Source organism: Pelodiscus sinensis, chromosome 24 (genome assembly GCF_049634645.1).
Source record: "Pelodiscus sinensis isolate JC-2024 chromosome 24, ASM4963464v1, whole genome shotgun sequence".
Lineage (NCBI taxonomy): Eukaryota > Metazoa > Chordata > Testudines > Trionychidae > Pelodiscus > Pelodiscus sinensis.
Window position 1 is genome coordinate 25316762 of NC_134734.1, and position 19862 is coordinate 25336623.

General features: G+C 58.8%; 1 protein-coding gene across 7 annotated transcripts in view; it reads right to left on the bottom strand.

Moving 5' to 3' along the window:
* The window catches only part of LOC102463834 (signaling lymphocytic activation molecule-like), a 35081-nt gene that overhangs the window by 12387 nt on the left and 2832 nt on the right, over window positions 1–19862 (bottom strand). For 4 of the 7 annotated variants that reach the window (XR_012897538.1, XM_075908355.1, XM_075908352.1 and 1 more), the window contains 3 exons: window positions 5794–6120; window positions 4882–5166; window positions 978–1073 (listed from right to left, as the gene is read on the bottom strand). Coding sequence is in view for 6 of the 7 variants with exons in the window: in XM_075908355.1 (XP_075764470.1) it covers window positions 978–1073; window positions 4882–5166; window positions 5794–6120 (708 nt within the window). In the remaining variant the exon portion in view is untranslated. Of the gene's footprint in view, window positions 1–977; window positions 1074–4881; window positions 5167–5793; window positions 6121–9365; window positions 10158–19862 lie in introns of all 7 variants that reach the window. The other 3 variants (XM_075908357.1, XM_075908356.1, XM_075908358.1) reach the window with 2 other exon arrangements.

Consider the following 19862-nt stretch of genomic DNA (forward strand, 5'->3'; position numbering starts at 1 on the left):
ACTAGAACCGGAAGAGACCTCGAGAGTCATCGAGTCCAGTCCCCTGCCCTCATGGCAGGACCCAGGACTGTCTAGACCATCCCTGACAGGCGTCTGTCCAACCTGCTCTTCAATATCTCCAGCGATGGAGACGCCACAGCCCCCCTAGGCAATTTATTCCAGTGTGCTCCTGGTGCAAAGTGGCACAACCCCCCTAGAGCGGCTGGGCCGTGCAGCTGGAAAGGTGCTTACTGCAGCGTGGGACGGAGAATAAGCTCTCCTAAGACAGCTTTGTACTGGTGTCCCCAGGCCTGTCCCGGTCTCGTGACACCCCTAACTGGGGGCGTTGTACATGGTACCAAACCGCGCACTGAGCCGCGCCAAGGCCTGGGCCGCGCTGCAGAGGTAGGTCAGCGCATGGCAGTCTATACTGATCTGACGATTTGGCCCCCGTCAGTGCATCTGTCCTGCCCCGCTGGCCTAACTCCACCTCCCCCCTGGCCTAGCGTCCCGGTGGCCGTAAGGCAGACGCGGTGTCAGTGCGGACACTGCGTTGCCAGGGCGGCAGCAGAAGTCACCAGGCCCTGGGCAGTATGGAAGGGGCGGGGCTATGGCAATCAGCCCTCATGCCACCTGATTCCTCCACACAGGGCTCCACTGGCAATTTAAAGGGCCCAGGGGTCCACCCACAGTAATGGGGGCCCAGAGCCCCGAGCCCTTTTAAATCGCCAGGACCCAGGACAACTGCCCTCTTTGCCCCCACCCATCAGGGACCCTGTGCGGGACATTGACTCCCATTGGCTGTCAGGAGCTATCCCACAATGCCCTGCGCTGGCAGTACCATAAACACACGGGCTGCGGGCTGAGGACGCGCACTCCACCCGAGGAGCACAGCGTAGCAGGCACTGGCGCTGTCGTTCCCGCGGCGGCCGCGTGCCCACGGAAGTTAGGTTGACACGGCCTACGAGCAGCCAGTTCCTAGAGTCTTGTGCACCTACCTCGGAGTGAGAGCCAGCCCGCGACAAGCCCTGCACAGATCAGAACCGCACAGGCCGGCACGACGTATTTCACCACGTGCATCATCCCGAGGGAGCCTGGGAATGAACGTGCAAAGAAGAGACTCACTGACGTGTCCCTGCACGGGGCGCTCTGTCCCGGGGGGGGGGGGGGGTTAAACTGGAGCGAGGGTTCGTGTGGCTTTAAGATCGCATTGCCGCTGCATTTATCTCTCCAATCGCCAGTGATTATCTCTGTGTACCAGAGACAGAGAGCACAGGAAGTGCTGCGCCAGCAGAAGGTGCCAGGCATCACTGTCAGTTCAAACCCCCTCACACCACCAGAGCGGTGCAACAGACCTCAGTATATATCAGAGTCAGAGCCGTAGTCTGGACTAGGGCTACGCACGTGCTTAAAGTGGTGCACACTCGCATTTGGCTAGGTCAGGGCACCATTTTCAAAAGCACCAAAGTGATTTAGGAGCCTACATGCTGTTTTCAAAAGCAATGTGCAGCCCAGATCCTCAAAGGAGCCCAGACCCCTAACTCCCATTGGCTTCAAAGGAACCTAATGCCCTTTGAGGGTCTGAGCCTTAAGAGCTTACATCTCACTGACATTCGAAAGCACCACGGACTGGCTTATTTCTGCACCCAGCACCCACTGAAACCAATGAGAGTTGGGCACCTACATGCCTTTAAAAAGCCAACCCGAAGGCTCTTGCTGTCCCCTCAGCCCCACTGATGAGCCATCAGCGCTGGGGTTAATGAGTGACCGGAGCTGGGGCCGTGAATGGATCTGGGAACGCAGCAGAGGCAGCAGGATCCTGGAAGAGGAAAGTTCTTTGGGAGGAACTGTCGGAGGCCAGGCTGAGGTCCCCCAGGGCATAGCATGGGGGGCTCCTGTCAGGGGAGTCCAGGCACAGGGCTCACCAGGGCGGGGCACAGGGGGTGGGGCTGGGGCAGGGCCGGCCTCACCATGAGGTGAACTGAGGCGGCCGCCTCAGGTGCCAGACTGTGGGGGGCGCCACTAGGACCCATAGCGTAGAGCATTGTGTCTGTGCTGGTGCACGTGTAGGTAGCTGAGCCGTGCCGTGCCGTGAGAGGCGCAGAACAGGACGAAAGCAGAACTGAGACCTCTCCAAGTGGTGGCCCAAGCGAGGGGGATGGGGCGTCATTTGAGCTCCCCGCCTCAGGTGCCAAACTGTTGTGGGCCGGCCCTGAGCTCGGGAGAACTTGAGCCAGGCCAGGAAGCAGAAGAGTCCAGGTGAGCCCTGACCCCTTCCCCTCCGATTACCAGGAATCCCCCCGGTCCGTGAATGGGGCCCCCTGCTACACCTGCAGAGGGGACTCCTGCCACGGCTGCACCCCAGGAAACATTGCCTCGGTGCAGCACCTGGGGCCCATGACCCACTGCATGGAAGCCGTGGGGAGCCACAGTGAGCAGCTGCAAGTCTGTAGAGCCAGAAGGGGGCACTATGCAGCAGGGGCCAGACAGGGGGCTCACCTGGGGGTGCTGTGCCAAGGGGGGGGGCTTGGCATGGGGTGTCCTGCCATGGGGGGGCATAGGGCTGGAGGTTTGGCAGGGGGCACCATGCTGTGGTGGGAGGGACGCAGGGCTGGGGGCTTGGTGGGGGCGCCATGCCGTGGGGGGAGGGGCGCAGGTCTGGGGGCTTGGTGGGGGCACCATGCCATGGGGGGAGGGGCGCAGGGCTGGGGGCTTGGTGGGGGCACAATGCTGTGGGGGGAGGGGCGCAGGGCTGGGGGCTTGGTGGGGGCACCATGCCATGGGGAGAGGGGCGCAGGGCTGGGGGCTTGGTGGGGGCACCATGCCATGGGGAGAGGGGCGCAGGGCTGGGGGCTTGGTGGGGGCACAATGCCGTGGGGGGAGGGGCGTGGGGCTGGGGGTTTTAATGAACCCGTAAGGGGCATGAACTGCCGCATGCCTTGGCCAGAAGGCCGGGCCCAGATCACCCCAGGGGAAGTCAGGAAGAGACAGTGGCTGGACTGGCCGTAGGGGACCAAGGACGTGGGGGGAGGAGACGAGTCCAGGCACGAGGGGGCACCTAGAGGCAGGGGCCCGGCCTTCCAAGCGCCCTTTGAAACGTGGCCACATGGGCCGAGACCCCGGGCTCCAGCACGGCTCCCCGCTGGTTTGACAGGGGCCCGTTTCCAGTCGCAGCTGGCCCCGCACTGGCTTGCCAGGCTCCCCGCTGGTTTGACAGGGCCCGTTTCCAGTCGCAGCTGGCCCCGCACTGGCTTGCCAGGCTCCCCGCTGGTGTTACACGAGGGTGCTTATCTCTCCGTGGCAAGAGCTGGTGTTGGGGGGGGGAGGGTCTGGAAGCCCCATCAGGGACCAGGGCTTTGTGGCGCTCGGCGCCATACACACACAAGCCCCCAGAGCTTCCGTGCTATGGAGAGCACAGGGAACGGCAGCACGAACGGGGCAGCGCCAGGACCCAGGGAGACGATGGGGAGCAACCTCGGAGCGGCCCCAATTGCGACTCGGGACCCTGTTCATTGCAAGGCCCTTGCCCATGAGGTGCAAAGGGATCCAGAGGGGCAGGAGAATCGGGCGCAGCCTCCCTGTGGGGTTTGTAATATCCAGGCTGGTTCTGCTCCCGGGGAATCTGGCTCCCAGTCGCAGTCACCTCTGCGGCAGGGCCGACATGCGGCCTGTTGCAAAGGGCCTGCCCCAGCCACTGGCGAGGGGCTGCCCCCTACCCCTCCAGCACCACAGTAGCCAGCTCTCCGTTCGCCTATGTCAATTCAAACCAACAGCGATTTAAAAGAAGGAAAATGTCCCAGCCTGAGGTTCAAATGTCTCATTAAAACACCCATGAAAGTCCCGCACGTCAGAAAGGCGGTGCCAGAAACCCCCAGCCCGCGAGAGACCTCTGTGCCCCGAGCCATTCAAGAGGAAGTTCCCGCACAGGGTTTAGTCGAGGTGGGATTTCTAAGCCACCGTGAGTTTTACTGTACGGAGCTGGGGCAGAAACCGAGAAACCACGAAACCAGAGACCAGACTTATATTTACATTAAAGCCCAGCAAAGCAGAGTCTTTAAATCCGGTCACAGCCCCTGTGAAGGCCGCTTGAGGAAATCAGCCCCCAATGCCGTCACCCCACCAGGAAACTGACCAGTCCAGGAAGTAAATAGCGAGTAGAAAAGCTGCCAGCAGGTGGAGCTCAGGAATATGAAGTGCGCATAAGGCCGGCTAGACGGGGTCAGACCAAGGGTCCATCCAGCCCAGCATCCTGCCTGCCCACAGCAGCCAATGGCAGGTGCCCCAGAGGGGGGGAACAGAACAGGGATCATCCAGGGATCCCTCCCCGGTCGCCCATTCCCAGACTGACACACAGAGGCCAGGACACCATTCCTGCCCAGCCTGGCTAATAGCCATTGATGGAGGGAACCTCCATGGACTTATCTCACTCTTTTTCGAACCCAGTTAAAGTCCAAGTATTCACAACCTCCTCTGGCAGGGAGTTCCACAGGTGGACTATGTGATGTGTGAAAATGAAGTTTCGGGGGCTTAGGACCAGACCAGACCTCGCCTCTGGCTGCTGAAATGGGCCCTTTGAGCTAGTCCCGCTTTCCCCTGGTCTCCACCTCTGCGAGGTCCCAACTCTTCCTTCGTGGCGGATCTCAGTGGCCACATCTCGGGCGGAGCCCACGAGATTAAGGCAAACCGACTGGCCCCAGGACTCAGTGCCGAGCTCAGAGACACGGGCCCCTCCCTGGCTCGAGGGAGGAGATGGCTCTGACCTGAGGCAAGGTACGGATGGAGGGCCAAGGCCTGGCCCAGCTGATATACACCAGCTGCAGACTGGGCCCTAGAACCAACCCAGCCCCATTGCCACGGCAGCCACCAGCCCAGCGGCCCTTGGCCAGGACTAGCCCCTCTTACCGCCTGGCTCGTCGCTGCACTCCACCGAGGAGCTGAAGTGGGTTTCCTGCCAGCTGACGGGGTTGCTGGTGTTGCACGTGCAGGTGAAGCTGCTTTTCTGCGGGCTGAGGGAGAGGTGCATGAAGCTGCCGTTGTGCAGGTACTGCTGGGAGGCTTTTCCCTCGCTGCAGTCCCAGGTGTACGTCACGTTGTCCCCGTGCTCCACCCCGCAGCTCAGGGTCACGGTGCAGCTCTCGTTGCCCGGGGTCCTGCTGACCACCTGGATGTGGGGGACAGAGACCCGCTCTGTGGGGTGGGGGGAAGGGGAGAGGGACTGGTTACCTGGGGGAGGGTGGAACTGGCAGCCCTAGCGACACGCTGCCGGCCTCCTCCGGCTCCCAGAGGGGACAATGGGGCCGGCTCGGCTCCCGTCCAGTCCTGGTGCACAGCTTCTCCCGGGCATCTGAACACCCGCCACACCGGCGCCAGTCCCCTGGCAGGAAACGCTCCCCCAAGGCCGTCCCTGGCTGCCGAGTGTGGCGCAGCTCCGTGATTATGTGTAAACTCATTTGCATATTTAGGAAAATGTGACCATCAAATTATGCGTCTCAAGCCAGGCCTGCACAAAGCGCTGGCTGTCGAGGTGCCGGGTGTCTGGCTGTGCTGGGTAGGTGGGTGGTGCCAAAGGGGGTGGGCTGTTGGGTGCTGGAGAGGGGAGAGCCGGGTCTCCACAGCACCCCTTGCAGGGAGCGGCTGGGATGGGAAGAGGCAGGAGTCCTTCCCACAGCCAGCATGCTTGCCCTGCTCTCCAGCACCTCCTGCTGGCTGAGGCTGGAATAACTGCACCATTTTAACATAGCAAGAGCCTTTTCTCCTAGGCGCTGGACCAGCTCTGGGACCCACAAACCGCCCTCCGAAGTTGGTGCTCATTACCATACACTTCCAGCCGGAGATGCAAAGACTCCTCCTCCGGGCCCTTGATCACCGTGTATTCATAGAGCTCAGCGTCCGTTCGCCTGGTCTCCTGGATTTCCAAGGAGAAGTTCTGGGGATGAAACTTGATCCGCTCCTTCATGTAATTCTTACAGCTGTTTCTCTCACACCTGATGATAACTGGCCTCCTCTGCTGAGCCGACACGCCGAGTCTCCAGACAGCCTGGCCAAACTGCTCACTCAAATTCTGAAACTCCGGCGTTATGCTCAACAGCGTTGGGCTCCCCAGGCTGCCGTAGACCGTTTCGCTGAACCCCGAGCTCATGCCTGCAAGGAGCAATGGGACAGCGTTAGCACAGACGTGAGACGACGGTTCACAGGAGGCACGTCAGCCATGGCATCCCCCCACGCGGTCAGAAATTCACAAGCTGGGGCAGGAGATGCTGCAAAGTGACGCATGGGGAGCGCTTCCGTTAGCCAGCTGTGGGCTGAGCCTGTCGGGTTACCGTCACGCTGCCCGTTCCAGCTTTGCCCCACAAACAGGGCTAGAAACTTACCTGCCTTCGGTTTGCTCAATGAAAATGGCCACAGTGACCAAAGAATGTGACTCTGGGAGTGGGGAGTTGACGAAAGACATACACGCACACATGCACACGCACACAGTCCTGCGTGCACACCCCTCCATGCACGCACACGTGCACACACGCCAGTGTGCACACACCCGCGCGCGTGCACACACTCCCACGCATGCGCGCGCGCACACACACTCCCACGTGCAGACACCACCCACGCGCGCATGCACACACACACCCGCATGCACACGCACATACATGCACACACATACACATGCACATACACTCCCGCGCACACACACACATACACACATGCACACACACACTCCCGTGTGCACACACCCCACGTGCGCATGCACACACATGCCCATGCACACGCCCATACGTGCACACACATACACACGCACACACGTGCGTGCGCACATACACACAGCAGACAGGATAAAATTTACAAGTGATGGCAATGCTGCAAAAGCCAGCACCGGTTTGATGGTGATGATCCATTAATGACCAAGCCCTGTCCCTATTATTAGGGACCTGATTGTGCCTTGTGGGGGGGGCATTGCTGCCCCATAAGAATGGCCAGACTGGATCAGCCCAAGAATCATCCAACCCAGTGTCCTGTTTTCTGACAGTGGCCAGTGCCAGGTGCCCCAGGGCGTGAACAGAACAGGGATCATCCAGTGATCCCTCCTGTCACCCATTCCCAGCCTCTGTCAAACAGACCAGGGACACCATCCCTGCCTATCCTGGATAGTAGCCATTGATGGACCTAACCCCCATGGATTTGTCTAGTTCTATCTAAGGTCCTGGACTTCAAATATCCCCTAGCAAGGAGTTCCACAGGTTGATTGGACACAAGGGGGAAGTAAGACAAGTGGGCAGGGTGAAACGCCGGCTTTAGCTCCACCCCCAGCATCATACTGTTAGTGAGGGCTAGAGCCTGATGAGGGCACTGCCGGTGGAAGCGGGACGCAGGGGATGAATTGTGCATCTCTGAATTTCTCATTTCCCTGCTCTAGTCCCAGGAAGAAACCATGAACGACTGTCCCTGGCATGGGACTGATTGCAGGCAGCCACACCGGCCGTGGGAAAGCAGCAGGCCGCTACACTTCTAAGATCACTGTGTGGACATGGGAGGCCCAGCGTGGCCATGTGGAGAGCTCCAGAGCCACTGCGGGCTCAGGTGTGTCCTCCTTCCCCTAGCCCAAGCATTCGTTGCAGCTGTTCATCCCAGGCTAGAAGGTACGTGGCATATGGACTCTGCAGGCCACTGAAAGGAGCCGGTGGGGTACTGCAGAGGCACTTTTTAATTTGCACTCATGAGGACTCTGGAGGTACAAAGCTGGGAACACCCCAAAACCCGCCAGGGCCAAGTGGCTCTCTTAAAGAACCCACCAGCCCACTCATGCTTTCATTGCTGAGTTCAGTCGATGGCCTGGGTCTGTCTGAATAGAGCTGGACCAGTTACAACACGTGTCTTTCTAAGAACTCCGCACCTGGTGTCTCTCGCCTTGAAGTCAGTGGGGCCAGACCTTCGGCAGGTGCCACTTGGCTGCTTTCCAGTGACGCCGGTGGCTCAGCGACCAGCTTGCGTAAGCTGGCGGAGCTCTCCACCACTTGACACCAGCAGAAGATCCGGCCCAGCGTGGCGCTGAAATTAGTGGCACTGCTCACATCAAGTTCAGGGGGCTGGGGCGGGCCCACTTTGTAGCAGCCTGAGCTGGTTCACGTCCCAAGAACTCCTGCGCCCTTTGAGAGCTGACAGGAAATGTTTGTGTTCTCTTGAAAAAATCAACACGCAGTTTTTCGTTTCCAGCACCGTTGTTCTTCAAGTGCTTTCAGGTTGTCAGCATAAAACGGCAGCGCTAGAATGAGCACCCTGGGGGCCAGTTGCTACTCACCCCGAGGTTTTGTCCACACAGCGATGGTCCCACTTTATGCCAGACTAAGCAAAGCGATACAACTCTCCCCCCTACCCTCGCAGTGTGAATGCAGCTATGCGGGGAGAAAGGCACTTTGTACTGGGCTGGCTAGTCCTGCAGAGAAAGGGAATTCGTTATGCAGGTCCCTCACACCAGTCCTGGTCTAACCATCCCCGGTGATCCTGGTCTAATTATACCGGTCGAACTAAACCTCACAGTCCTAACTGGCATCGCTCACCTGATGCAAAAGCGATACCCAGCGCCGGGTTAAGGCAGCGGGCTCCTTGCAAAGCCAGAGCAGAGAGCGTAAAGGACCCTGACCCAATGAAGCATCAAAGGCTCCTCTCTGATGAGCACCACTTGCCTGAGTTGCAGGCATCTGGATGTTCAACACCCGCCAGGAATCTGGGGAGGCCTTTACGGGCGGGATAAAGGGGAAAGTCTTTGCCTGACTCAGAGCAATCCTGAGAGAGGCTCCGCGCTGGAGGTGGCAGTCCTGGCTTCACTAGATTACTGTGCTCTCTGCTGGGAACTGGGGCGCTCAGGAAGGTGATGACAAGTTACAATGAGTTTGGAGGGTGGAAAATGACTCTTGCGAGGGGCTAGATCATTAACCGTTGATAGAAGGTTAATGAATGAGGAGTCGGTTAATACACGATCAGCTGGAACGGATGATTACACAGCCCAGCCGAGGTGCCTACGGCCACTTGGAGCAGAGGGTTTCCACCTTTTTTTCATTTGCAACCCCCTAAAACATTTCAAGTGCGGACCCCTGGCCTGTGGCCCTCCAGCCAGGCTGCTCTTGCACACATGCAGAACGTGCAGCTGCATAGGGCTCCCAAAATTCTGTTATTCGGGACCCCGGGGGCTTAACGTCCACCCATCTGCCTCTTCCTACCCCCACCCTGTGGCGGCTACAGCTGACTCCGGAGAGGGGCTAGTGAACCGACCGGCGCCCAGCCTGCCCGGGCCATGAGCAGCCCCCGAACCTGGGACAGAGCCAGTCAAGGGGCAGTGAAGCCATTTCCTGGGCATTTGCCAGCCCCAGGTACAGACTGTCAGGTTCTGAATGTACCGTGTCAGTCGACGGGCCCGAGTTTAAAATTTGCTTTAACTATTTCATTGGGGTGCTGCAGACGATTATAAAATCCCATCTCTAAAAACTCATCCCCCCCGGCTGCCGTCGGGTCCAGGGCCACCAGTGTGACAGCTCTGCCTGAGGCCCCCTCAATCCCGCGGCTGGCCCTGCCTCCAGAGGGCCACAGACCACACTCGCCGGTAGCAGGCGCCTGAAACATGCTTGGCTCATCGATTTCTTCAACACGGACTCACAGAACACTGGGACTGGAAGGGACCTCGAGAAACGATCAAGTCCAGTCCCCTGCCCTCACGGCAGGGCCAAGCACCGTCCAGAGCAGGGCTACTCAACACGCGGCCCATGGGCTTCATGTGGCCTGCGGCCCATTTGTTTGCGGTCGCGGGGCGGTTTGGGTTCACGCAGGCTCAACACGGCGCCCACTGGGAACACACTGCACAGCGGTGAGTCCATAGAACGGGCTTCTGTCGAGATGAGTCTTAGTAGTTAAATTCCTGGCCTGCCATTGCCCATTCAAAGTGCAGTCACATGGGTGGAAACTGGATTGATATCAGCAGAACTGACTTAAATGGGGCCTGCGTGTTGTGTAGTCTTGTCTTAAGCTTTGTATTCTGCCCGTCAGTGTGAAAGAAGCTGTTTGCACATAGTTACATGTATATGCAACCACACATGTGCTGTGACTGCAGTGCTTTTCTTGTGATGGTACAGCCCAGTCGCAGTACCGGCACCCCCAGTCAGAGCTCAACAACTTTTCCCCTGGAGTACCAGCACCTTTTTTTAAAAAAAAACAAAAAAATCACTGAGTATCACTGTGGCCCCATGGCTACCCAAGTTGAGTAGCCCTGGTCTAAACCAACCCTGACAAGTGTCTGTCCAACCTGCTCTCAAATATCTGCAGTGATGGAGACTCCATAACTTCCCTGGGCAATTTATCCCAGTGTTTAACCCCCCTGACAGGCAGGAAGTTTTTCCTAATGTCCAAACTAAACCTCCCTTGCTGCAGTTTAAGCCCTTTGCCTCTTGTCCTGTCCTCAGAGGCCAAGGAGATAAATGTTCCCCTCCTCCTTGTAACACCCTTCTAGGTACCTGAAAATCACTATCATGTCCCCACTCAATCTTCCCTTTTCTAAATTAAACAGGCCCGATTCTTTCAGTCATCCCTCATGGGCTCATGTTCTCTAGACTTTTCATCATTTTTGTTGTTCTTTTCTGGACCTTCTCCAATTTCTCCACATCTTTCTTGAAATGTGGCACCCAGACCTGGACACAAGACTCCAACTGAGGCCTAACCAGTGCAGAGTAGGACGGAAGAATGACTTCTTGTGTCGTGCTCACAACACTCCTGTTAATGCAGCCCAGAATCATGTTTGCTTTTTTGGGTTTTTTTGCAACAACGTCACACATATTTAGCTTGTGGTCCACTATGACCCCTAGATCCCTTTTGGCAGGACTCTTTCCTAGACAGTCGCTTCCCATTCTGTGTGTGTGAAACGGATTGTTCCTTCCTACGTGGAGCACTTTGCATTTGTCTTTATTAAACTTCATCCTGTTTACCTCAGACCATTTCTCCAGTGTGTCCAGGTCATTTTGTATTATGACTCTATCCACCAAAGCAAACTCGCTACCCCTCCCAGCGTGGGATCATCTGCAAGCTTACTAAGCATCCTCTCTCTGCCAATATCTAAATGGTTGCTGAAGATATTGAACAGAACTGGCCCCAAAACAGACCCCTGCGGAACCCCACTGGTTCTGCCCTTCCAGCCTGACTCTGACCCATTGATAACAGCGACCACCCGAAACGGACCTTTACACGCAAGGTGCTGGGCGTGCCGGCGGGGCTGCAGGCGTTCCCCAGAGAGGGAGGCTTAACTCCGCATGGCACAGGGTGGCAGGAGACAGGTCGCTGTCTGTGAGTGTCCAGCAAGGGGGAATTGTTCAGGGTGGAACAAGGGGCCATGCCCAGGAGGGAAGGGATGAAATGGGGGCAGGGGACTGGACCTGGTGACCTCTCGAGGCCCCGTCCAGTTTTAGGAGTCTGTGGGATTGTGCCAGGGGACATTGGACAGAGCCTCCCAGGGAAACCTCCGTCCAGCGAGGCTTGTTAAGTTGTGGGCTCAGGCGGGAGACCCACCTCTGGAACACTCCCTGGGCTGAGCTTGGGAGCGCTACCACGCGTGTGCAATGGGCTCTCCCGGAGGGTGGTGTCAGCGCTGAGCGGTGATGGAAAGGATCCTTTCGCGAGGCCAGGCGGGGAGGGAACGATCGGCCTTGGTTTGCCGCATTGGCACTTTGCCGCATTGGCACTTTGCTGCATTGGCACAGCGCTGCATTGGCACTTTGCCGCATTGGCACAGCTGCATTGGCACTTTGCTGCATTGGCACTTTGCCGCATTGGCACAGCGCTGCATTGGCACTTTGCCGCATTGGCACAGCGCTGCATTGGCACTTTGCCGCATTGGTACAGCTGCATTGGCACTTTGCCGCATTGGTACAGCGCTGCATTGGCACTTTGCCGCATTGGCACAGCGCCGCATTGGCACAGCGCCGCATTGGTACAGCGCTGCATTGGCACTTTGCCACATTGGCACTTTGCCGCATTGGCACAGCGCTGCATTGGCACTTTGCCACATTGGCACTTTGCCGCATTGGCACAGCGCTGCATTGGCACAGCGCTGCATTGGCACTTTGCCGCATTGGCACAGCGCTGCATTGGCACAGCGCTGCATTGGCACTTTGCCGCATTGGCACAGCGCTGCATTGGCACAGCGCTGCATTGGCACTTTGCCGCACTGGCACAGCCGCACTTGCACAGCCGGTTGCAAACTTTTCTCCTCATGACCCAGAAGAAGAAAATTGTTGACGTTGCCCAACAGAATGTGACTGGAGTGTGGGCGCCGGGGGAGGGGCTGAGGATGGAGCTTTGGCGTGGGAGGGGGCTCTGGCTCTCGGGGGGGGGGGCAGGGCTGGGGAAGGAGGGCCTTAACTTGAGCAGCCCCCAGTGAGTGGTGCAACTGCTCCCTGCCTCTCCTGGCCCCCCAGAAGCAGCCAGCCGCAGGTTCAGAGCCAGTGGGAGTGCGGGGCTAGCGCCCAGGGCAGGGGCAGAGCGTGGAGTCCTGTCCAGCCGTCCAGGGAGCCAGGCCTGCTGCTGGCTGTTTCTGGGCTACGTCTAGACTGCAGGCTTCCTTCGGAAGAAGCTTTTCCAGAAGAGATCTTCCAGAAAAACGTCTTCCGACAGAGAGCGCCCACACTGCCACGGCGCAAGGAGAAGTGATCTGCTTGTTCAAAAGAGAGCGCCCACGTTGACTGGACGCCATCTCGCGCGCAGGTTCTGATTACTGTGGACAGAGTGGCCGCCAGGGCACCAGGGCTGTTTCCTGGAGGCTCTTTCGCGTCCACACGCCTTTTTCCAAAAAGGGCTCCTTCCTCGTACAAAGAGGTTCACCGCTGTCGGAACCCCCCTCCCCCCCCCCCCCCGTTCTTTTGACTTTCTGTCAAGAGAACGCAATAGCAGTGTGGACGTGAGTGTTGTTTTTTTTTGAAAACTCTGCAGTGTAGACATACCCTGGGGCGCAGCGCAGTCTGCCGTGCCAGGCCAGGCAGGGAGCTGCCTTAGTGCCCCCCTGTGACGTAGTGGGGGTACCTGGCTGGTTTCTATGCTGCTGGCTCTGGGGGATCCCCCACTGGCTGCCGTGGGTACCACGACCCAGCAAAACAGGATGAGTCACTATGCAAACCAGTGGCCAGACACCCCCCATGGAGAGGAACAAAGGAAGGTGGAATGCTGCCTTGGCTGGGGGGCAGGGCTGGAAGTGAGGGGGTTGGTTGCTGGCTGTCGGAGGGCATGGAGGAGAGCCTAGGAGAAGGGGCTGGAGTTTAGGGGCCCAGTCTCCCCCATCTCAAGGGGGCCTGAGGCATCCTAGCCCAGTTCCTGTGACCAGACTACATCTGTGCTGCGCTGTGCTGGAGGAGCAATAAACCACCCTCAATTCCACTGGCTGGTGCAGTCTGTTTGTGCCATTTCGGGGTGCAGGAGACGGGGAACCCCCAACGCGCCGTCACACTGGTGTCAGAAGTGGGATGCACTGCACCCCGTGGATGGAGCTTCCAGCGGCAAGCGACAAGGCGCAGTAGAAGCAAGAGCCCTGGAGCCAGGCGTGCTGGAGACAGAGCGAAGCGGTTCCTGGGAATCGTGGGGCGCTGCAGCACTAGACTGGTGAGTCTGCACCGAGGGGCCCAGCGGGCAGATGGCCTACGCCCAACTCTTGAAGGCAGAGCTGGTGGGGCTGTGCAGAGAGAGGGGCTTGCCTGTGCAGAAAGCAACCAAGGCCCAGCTGATTGCCCAGCTGGAAGATAATGACCAGCCACAGGGCCAGGATCTTGTCCCCAGGGGAAGCAGCCAGACCCCCCCTGAGAGTGTGTCAGGCTCAGAGAGGGGGAGGAGCGCTGGAACCCAACGGAGAGATGAGACAGCGTCTCCCGGGAGGCCTGCAAGTAGCCCATCTAGGGCAGGGGCCAGCCCAGCGGAGCTGCGGCGCCTGGAGATCCAGCTGCGGATCAGGGAATTGGAAGTAGAGGACCGAGAGAAGGAGCGCCAAGATCGAGAGAGGGACCGCCAGGACCGAGAGAGGGAGCGCCAAGATCGAGAGAGGCAGCGGCAGCATGAGCTGGCCATGGCAGAGCGGAGAACCGGCGGGGCACCGGCTGCGCCAAGTGCGGATGGGCCCCAGGGTCCCAGGACTGCCAGACGCTTGGAGAGGCTCGTGGTGGCCCAACTGAAGGACATGGGTGACATAGACGGGTTCCTCAGTGCCTTTGAGAGGGCCTGTGGACTGCAACGGGTCCCCCCAGCTGACTGGCTGCAGGAGCTCATCCCCGCACTGAACCAGGAGGCGGCCGGAGTGCTCAGTCAGCTGGAGGACCTACAGCCAGGGGATTACAACCGAGTCAAGGAGGCCCTGCTGCACAAGTTCGGGCTGACCCCCGAGATGTACAGGAAGAAGTTCCGGGGGGTACAGAAAGGGCCACGGGAGACCTATGTGGACCTGGCCTCCCGCCTGGCGCAATACTGCCGCAAGTGGGTGTCTGGAGCCGGAGCCCAGACCGCAGAGGAGCTGCTCAAGCTGGTCATGATGGAGCAGTTCTATGAAGCGTGCCCACCCAAACTGAGGCTGTGGCTCAAGGACCGGAGACCAGAGAACCCCCAGGAGGCCGGGAGACTGGCGGATGAGTTCACGGAGAGCCGGTCCGGGTGTGAACGGGAGTCCCGGAGAGAGAGGGAACCGCGCAGAGATCGGATCTCGGCTGAGCGACGGAGGGAGTCAACTACGGGGCGAGACCAAGGAACAGGTCGTCTGCGCCCCAGAGAACCAGCCAGGGCCTGGACAGAGACAGCCCAAAGCCTAACTTGCCATCGCTGTGGGCAAAAAGGCCACAAGAGGGCTCAGTGCACCAGGTCCCAGGACCGGGGACTTTCCAGGGTTAACTGGCTGGGGCGGGAGGAAGGGCAGGCTGCCCCAGAGGCAGGGGCTGGCAGGCAAACCTCAGCTCAGAGAGAGGGGAAGGATGCTCAGTGCACCTCCCCTGGGAGGTCTGATTCTCAGGAGGCGGATTTCTCCGTGTACCGGGTGGGGGCAGGACGGCCCCTGCGGAGCGAGTGCCTCATACCCCTGGAGGTGGATGGTAGGAAGGTGACGGGCTTCTGGGACACGGGGGCAGAGGTGACTCTGGCCCGATCCGACATAGTGGCCCCGGAGCGGATACTACCCCACGCGCAGCTGACCCTGAAGGGCATAGATGGGTCCCCGTTTAAGGTGCCTGTAGCCAGGGTGCATCTGAAATGGGGGGCGAAGGAAGGCCTCAAGGAAGTGGGGGTGCACCCGCACTTGCCCACCGAGGTGCTGATGGGGAATGACCTAGAGGAGTGGCCCCATGAATCCCAGCGGGCTCTAGTCACTACCTGGAGCCAGAGCCAGCGGGGGGCTGACAACGTAGGTCCAGGGAAGGACTCCTGGCAGCGTCCTCAGGGTCCCATCCCAGTGGACACGGGGTCCAGCCAGGCTGGGACTCCGGACCTAGGCAGAGGTGGGGGACAGGTCCCGATCCCTGCCTCAGCAGCTGAATTCCAGGCTGAGGTGCAGGCAGACCCCTCCTTGCAGAGGCTGAGGGACCAGGCTGGCCTCCATGCAGCTCAGCCCCGGGGGAGAGGTGGCCAGGAGAGATTCCTGCGGGAGCGTGGGCTCCTGTTCCGTGAGTGGCTCCCCCCCAGGAAGGCGAGGGCATGGGGGGTCCAGCGGCAGCTGGTCGTCCCCCGAAAGTATCGCCTCAAGCTGCTGTATTTGGCCCACGATGTCCCCGTTGGGGGCCACCGGGGGATCCGGAGCACCCGGCTGAAGCTGCTCCAGCACTTCTATTGGCCGGGAATCTTTACGGCCGTGCAGCGGTACTGCCGGTCCTGTGACTCCTGCCAGAGGGGCGGGAAGGCCCAAGACAGTAGGAAAGCGGCTTGGGGGTCTCTACCCCAGATAGAGGACCCTCTGGGCTTGCTGAGAGAGTTATGGGAGGGGAAGTCCTCCCTGGATGGAGCATCGGGGGTGGAAGCCGCCCTGGCTGTCCAGAGAAGGCTCGCTGGGCTCATGGCCCCAGCCCGAGAGACCCTGGCCAGAGATCAAGGCCAGCGGAAGGGTGGGTGTGACCCCCGAGGACAGGCCTGTGCCAGTCGCCCTGGAGCGGGGCGGCGAGTGGACAGAGGGAAGCCAATTCATGTGGGGCCTCGCCACGGCCGGCCCGAGTCAAGGGGAGCACCCATGTCCCCAGGGCGGGTTCCCACGCAGAGGACCCGAACTTCCCTAGGTCACGAGCGGAGTGACCCTGCTCAGTTCGCTCTTGGAGGGGGGAGAACTGTGACGTAGTGGGGGTACCTGGCTGGTTTCTATGCTGCTGGCTCTGGGGGATCCCCCACTGGCTGCCGTGGGTACCACGACCCAGCAAAACAGGATGAGTCACTATGCAAACCAGTGGCCAGACACCCCCCATGGAGAGGAACAAAGGAAGGTGGAATGCTGCCTTGGCTGGGGGGCAGGGCTGGAAGTGAGGGGGTTGGTTGCTGGCTGTCGGAGGGCATGGAGGAGAGCCTAGGAGAAGGGGCTGGAGTTTAGGGGCCCAGTCTCCCCCATCTCAAGGGGGCCTGAGGCATCCTAGCCCAGTTCCTGTGACCAGACTACATCTGTGCTGCGCTGTGCTGGAGGAGCAATAAACCACCCTCAATTCCACTGGCTGGTGCAGTCTGTTTGTGCCATTTCGGGGTGCAGGAGACGGGGAACCCCCAACGCGCCGTCACACCCCCCGCTCACCTGATCTCCCCACAGCCACGAGCCCCAGGGCCCATTCCCCTGTCTAGTGCTGGGGGGCGACCTGTCGTTTGAAAATCCCTGCGTTAGACTGCAGACTGGGGAAGCGATTTCTCCCTGCATGTTTCTGTAACGCTCTGACTCTCCGTTTCCCCAGCTACGATTTTCAAACCTGGCTTGGGATTTTCATTGCCCGACTCTGGAGATAAGGTCCCGAGTTGTAACAGGGCAAGTGATTAATCACTGGGGAGCGGTGGTTTTTCTGTGTCTTGCTGTCTCAGGTGCAGACTGGAGGCCTGGCTGGAAGAAATGCTTTAGCCCAATACAGGGGTCAGGATGTAAGCAATGAGCTGTTGAAGAAGATGATCTTTTCTGGATCCTCTTTTGAGGAGCTACATTGTGTGTCTCAGGTGGGACCCCCAAAATCCTGTTTGCAAATGTCAGACTCTTGCCTGTGAGAGGAGGGTCATAAAACTTCTCCTTCACACCTGCATTAGGTGCTCAGACAATGCACCGACACCTGCCATAGAAGCCACTGCAACCCGGGTTTTGACTTGAAAACTAAAAGCAGAATGCAGGGCTTAGTTTTGCATTCGAGTTTTGGGGACAGCTGTGTGTGTGTGTACGCGTGTTTGTTGGGGGCAATGAAAAATGCCAGCGCTTGTGTGACTGCCCAGGAGAGATTCAGATGCCATCCACCTGATTAGTAGAGTTCCCAAAGCTGGCAGCAGGCGTTTCTACTGGTGGTGCACATCCACACATGCCTTGGTGCACAGAACAACATTTATTCTGCACACAGATGGAAAAAATTGAAGAGAACCTTGCCCAGCGCTGTCTATTGCTCGTGGAGATAACATTGTGAAGGCATCAGCCCACCTTGCCTGGGGGGCAGGGGAAGTCCCAGAGAACCCTTTTCCACCCGTTACCTAAGACACAATGATTCATATTTGCCTGTCCCATTGATTACCAAAGCTTTGTTTTTGTAGGAAACTTTAGCAGTGAGGGATGCCAGCTCACCACGGACTGTGGTGTTGTTGTCAAAGTGGAAGAGAAAACAACTCGTTTTACTACCGGCTCTTTCCTAGGAGTTATTTCCATGGGGGAGGAGGGGGTTGCCCCAAACATGCGGCTGGGGTGGCGCACACACCCGACTGAGTCAAACGCAGCCAAGCAGCATGTGGCCGGCTGCTCCCGAGATGTGGCAGGAACAGAGGATGAGTCTGGTTTCCAGGAATGTGACTGGCACAGAGTACGGAGGAGGGTGCTCAGGCCCCTGAGGCCCCGAGTTAAGGTTCTGCCTGCGATGTCACACCCATATTGCCATTGGAAGGGCGGGTTCTTGCCGGGCCGTGGCCCTGGCTGTGACACAGGCTGGCTGCGCTCTGCGGTGACTAGGCTCTTAATGGAAAAGCCCTGGTAGCTCATCTTGAAACCCCCTCGGCCAGGGCAGAGTCCCCAGACTGAGCGCACGTGCCCTGGGCCGCAGGCAGCTCATCTGAACTCCGCCGCCAGGCACCGCCGCGTAAGAGCCCCAGCCAGGTGAAAGGCCGGCGGGAGCCCAGGCCAGAGGGCTCCGAGGGAAGAGGGCAGGATGGGCTATCGACAGGTGCTGAGTCTAAAGCAGCCCTGAAGCCACCCGGGGCTTTTCGACATGCCCCGAGGCAGAAAAGCCCAAGGGGAAGTGACAGCATGTGTGCACCAGGCACAGGGCAAGTACTGAGCCAACCAAACCCAGGAGAAATTCCCAAACTGAGGCCGCCTCATGCTCTTTTCCTTCACTGCCCCCCCCCCCTATTCACATTCAGCGGACGGTGTCTCGGGCCTTGATAGTGTTTCCAATGGTTAGAGCAGGAGCGTGGGAGTCTGGACTCTCAACTGGTGCCCAGGTTACTGGTTGGACTGGGAGTACAGGGGTCTGAGGCTGCCTAGGTGTGCAATGCTGGGCAGTCTGCCAGCCCCCCCGGTCCCCACTTCTGTGCAATGAGGACAGTATGACTGGCCGCCCTCCCCAGGAGCTCTGCCATTAAATGGAAGGGGCTGGGGAGTGCAAAGCAGCATCCCGGAGCCCGGGCTAAGAGAGAGGGACAATAACAGAGTCACGGAGAGACCGGCGACTTCAGTCCATGTCCCTGCCTTCGCTCGATGGCAGGCACCTGCTTTCTGTCTTGCACTAGCATTTAACAAATCCATTTTCAGAGCATATGAAAGATTTTTTATCTTCATTTTTGACCGTTATTTTGCCTGCTCTGAATGACAGAAAAACCCTGATAGGCCCCAGGGGTCCTATCTTTGATTGCCCCTACTGTAACCACTAGGGAGATTGCCCCTACTGTAACCACTAAGCACCATCCCTCGCAGACTGGGAGCAGATGCCAGCCGTGCCAACTTCCAATCCCGCCAACTGCTAGACACCCTCCCTTGGGCAAGAGGCGCGTGTACATCCATGGACACAGGGTAGCCACCTCTCTAGCTCTGAACCAACAGATTCTTCTCTACGTAAAATCGGAGCTAGCAAAGATCTGCAGCCTTAGGGGCACTCCATCCGTCATTCATTCACCATCACCCTGGCCAGTGCAGGCTGGCTCCCTACAGACTGTCCCAGGGAGCAGTCCCATGGCACCTTGCAGGCTAACAAGTATAGTGTCATGAGCTTTCATGGGCAAACCCACTCCCTCGGGTGGGTTTTTCAAGTTACGGACTGACGCAGCCACTCCTCTGAGACTGTCCCATGCAGGTTTGCAATGCAATCCCTTTCTAGCACTTTGAGCCAGCTAGTTCGGTGCCACCCCATTCAACAGCCAGACAGCCAGCACTCGCTGTTAGTAAACGTCCCCGGACAGCCAGCCTCAGTTCTTCCCCGGCTCATTTCACTCCTTTCCTCCTGGGCATAAACGAGTTATCGTGGTAGCATCTCAGAAACCCAGCCAGTGCCGAGGACCCGCGAGCTCCCTGTGAATCACAGTACGTGACAGACTCTGCTAGCATTGTCTTACGCCCTAGATTGTTCTATGGGGCTGCTTGTGAAGTCAGGTACCGCACCACCCAGGATAAGGGCGGTGGAAACAGGTACCAAAGGATTTGTTACAAAGTGTTCACCCAGATCTAATAGACATTGTAAAATGATTCCTTG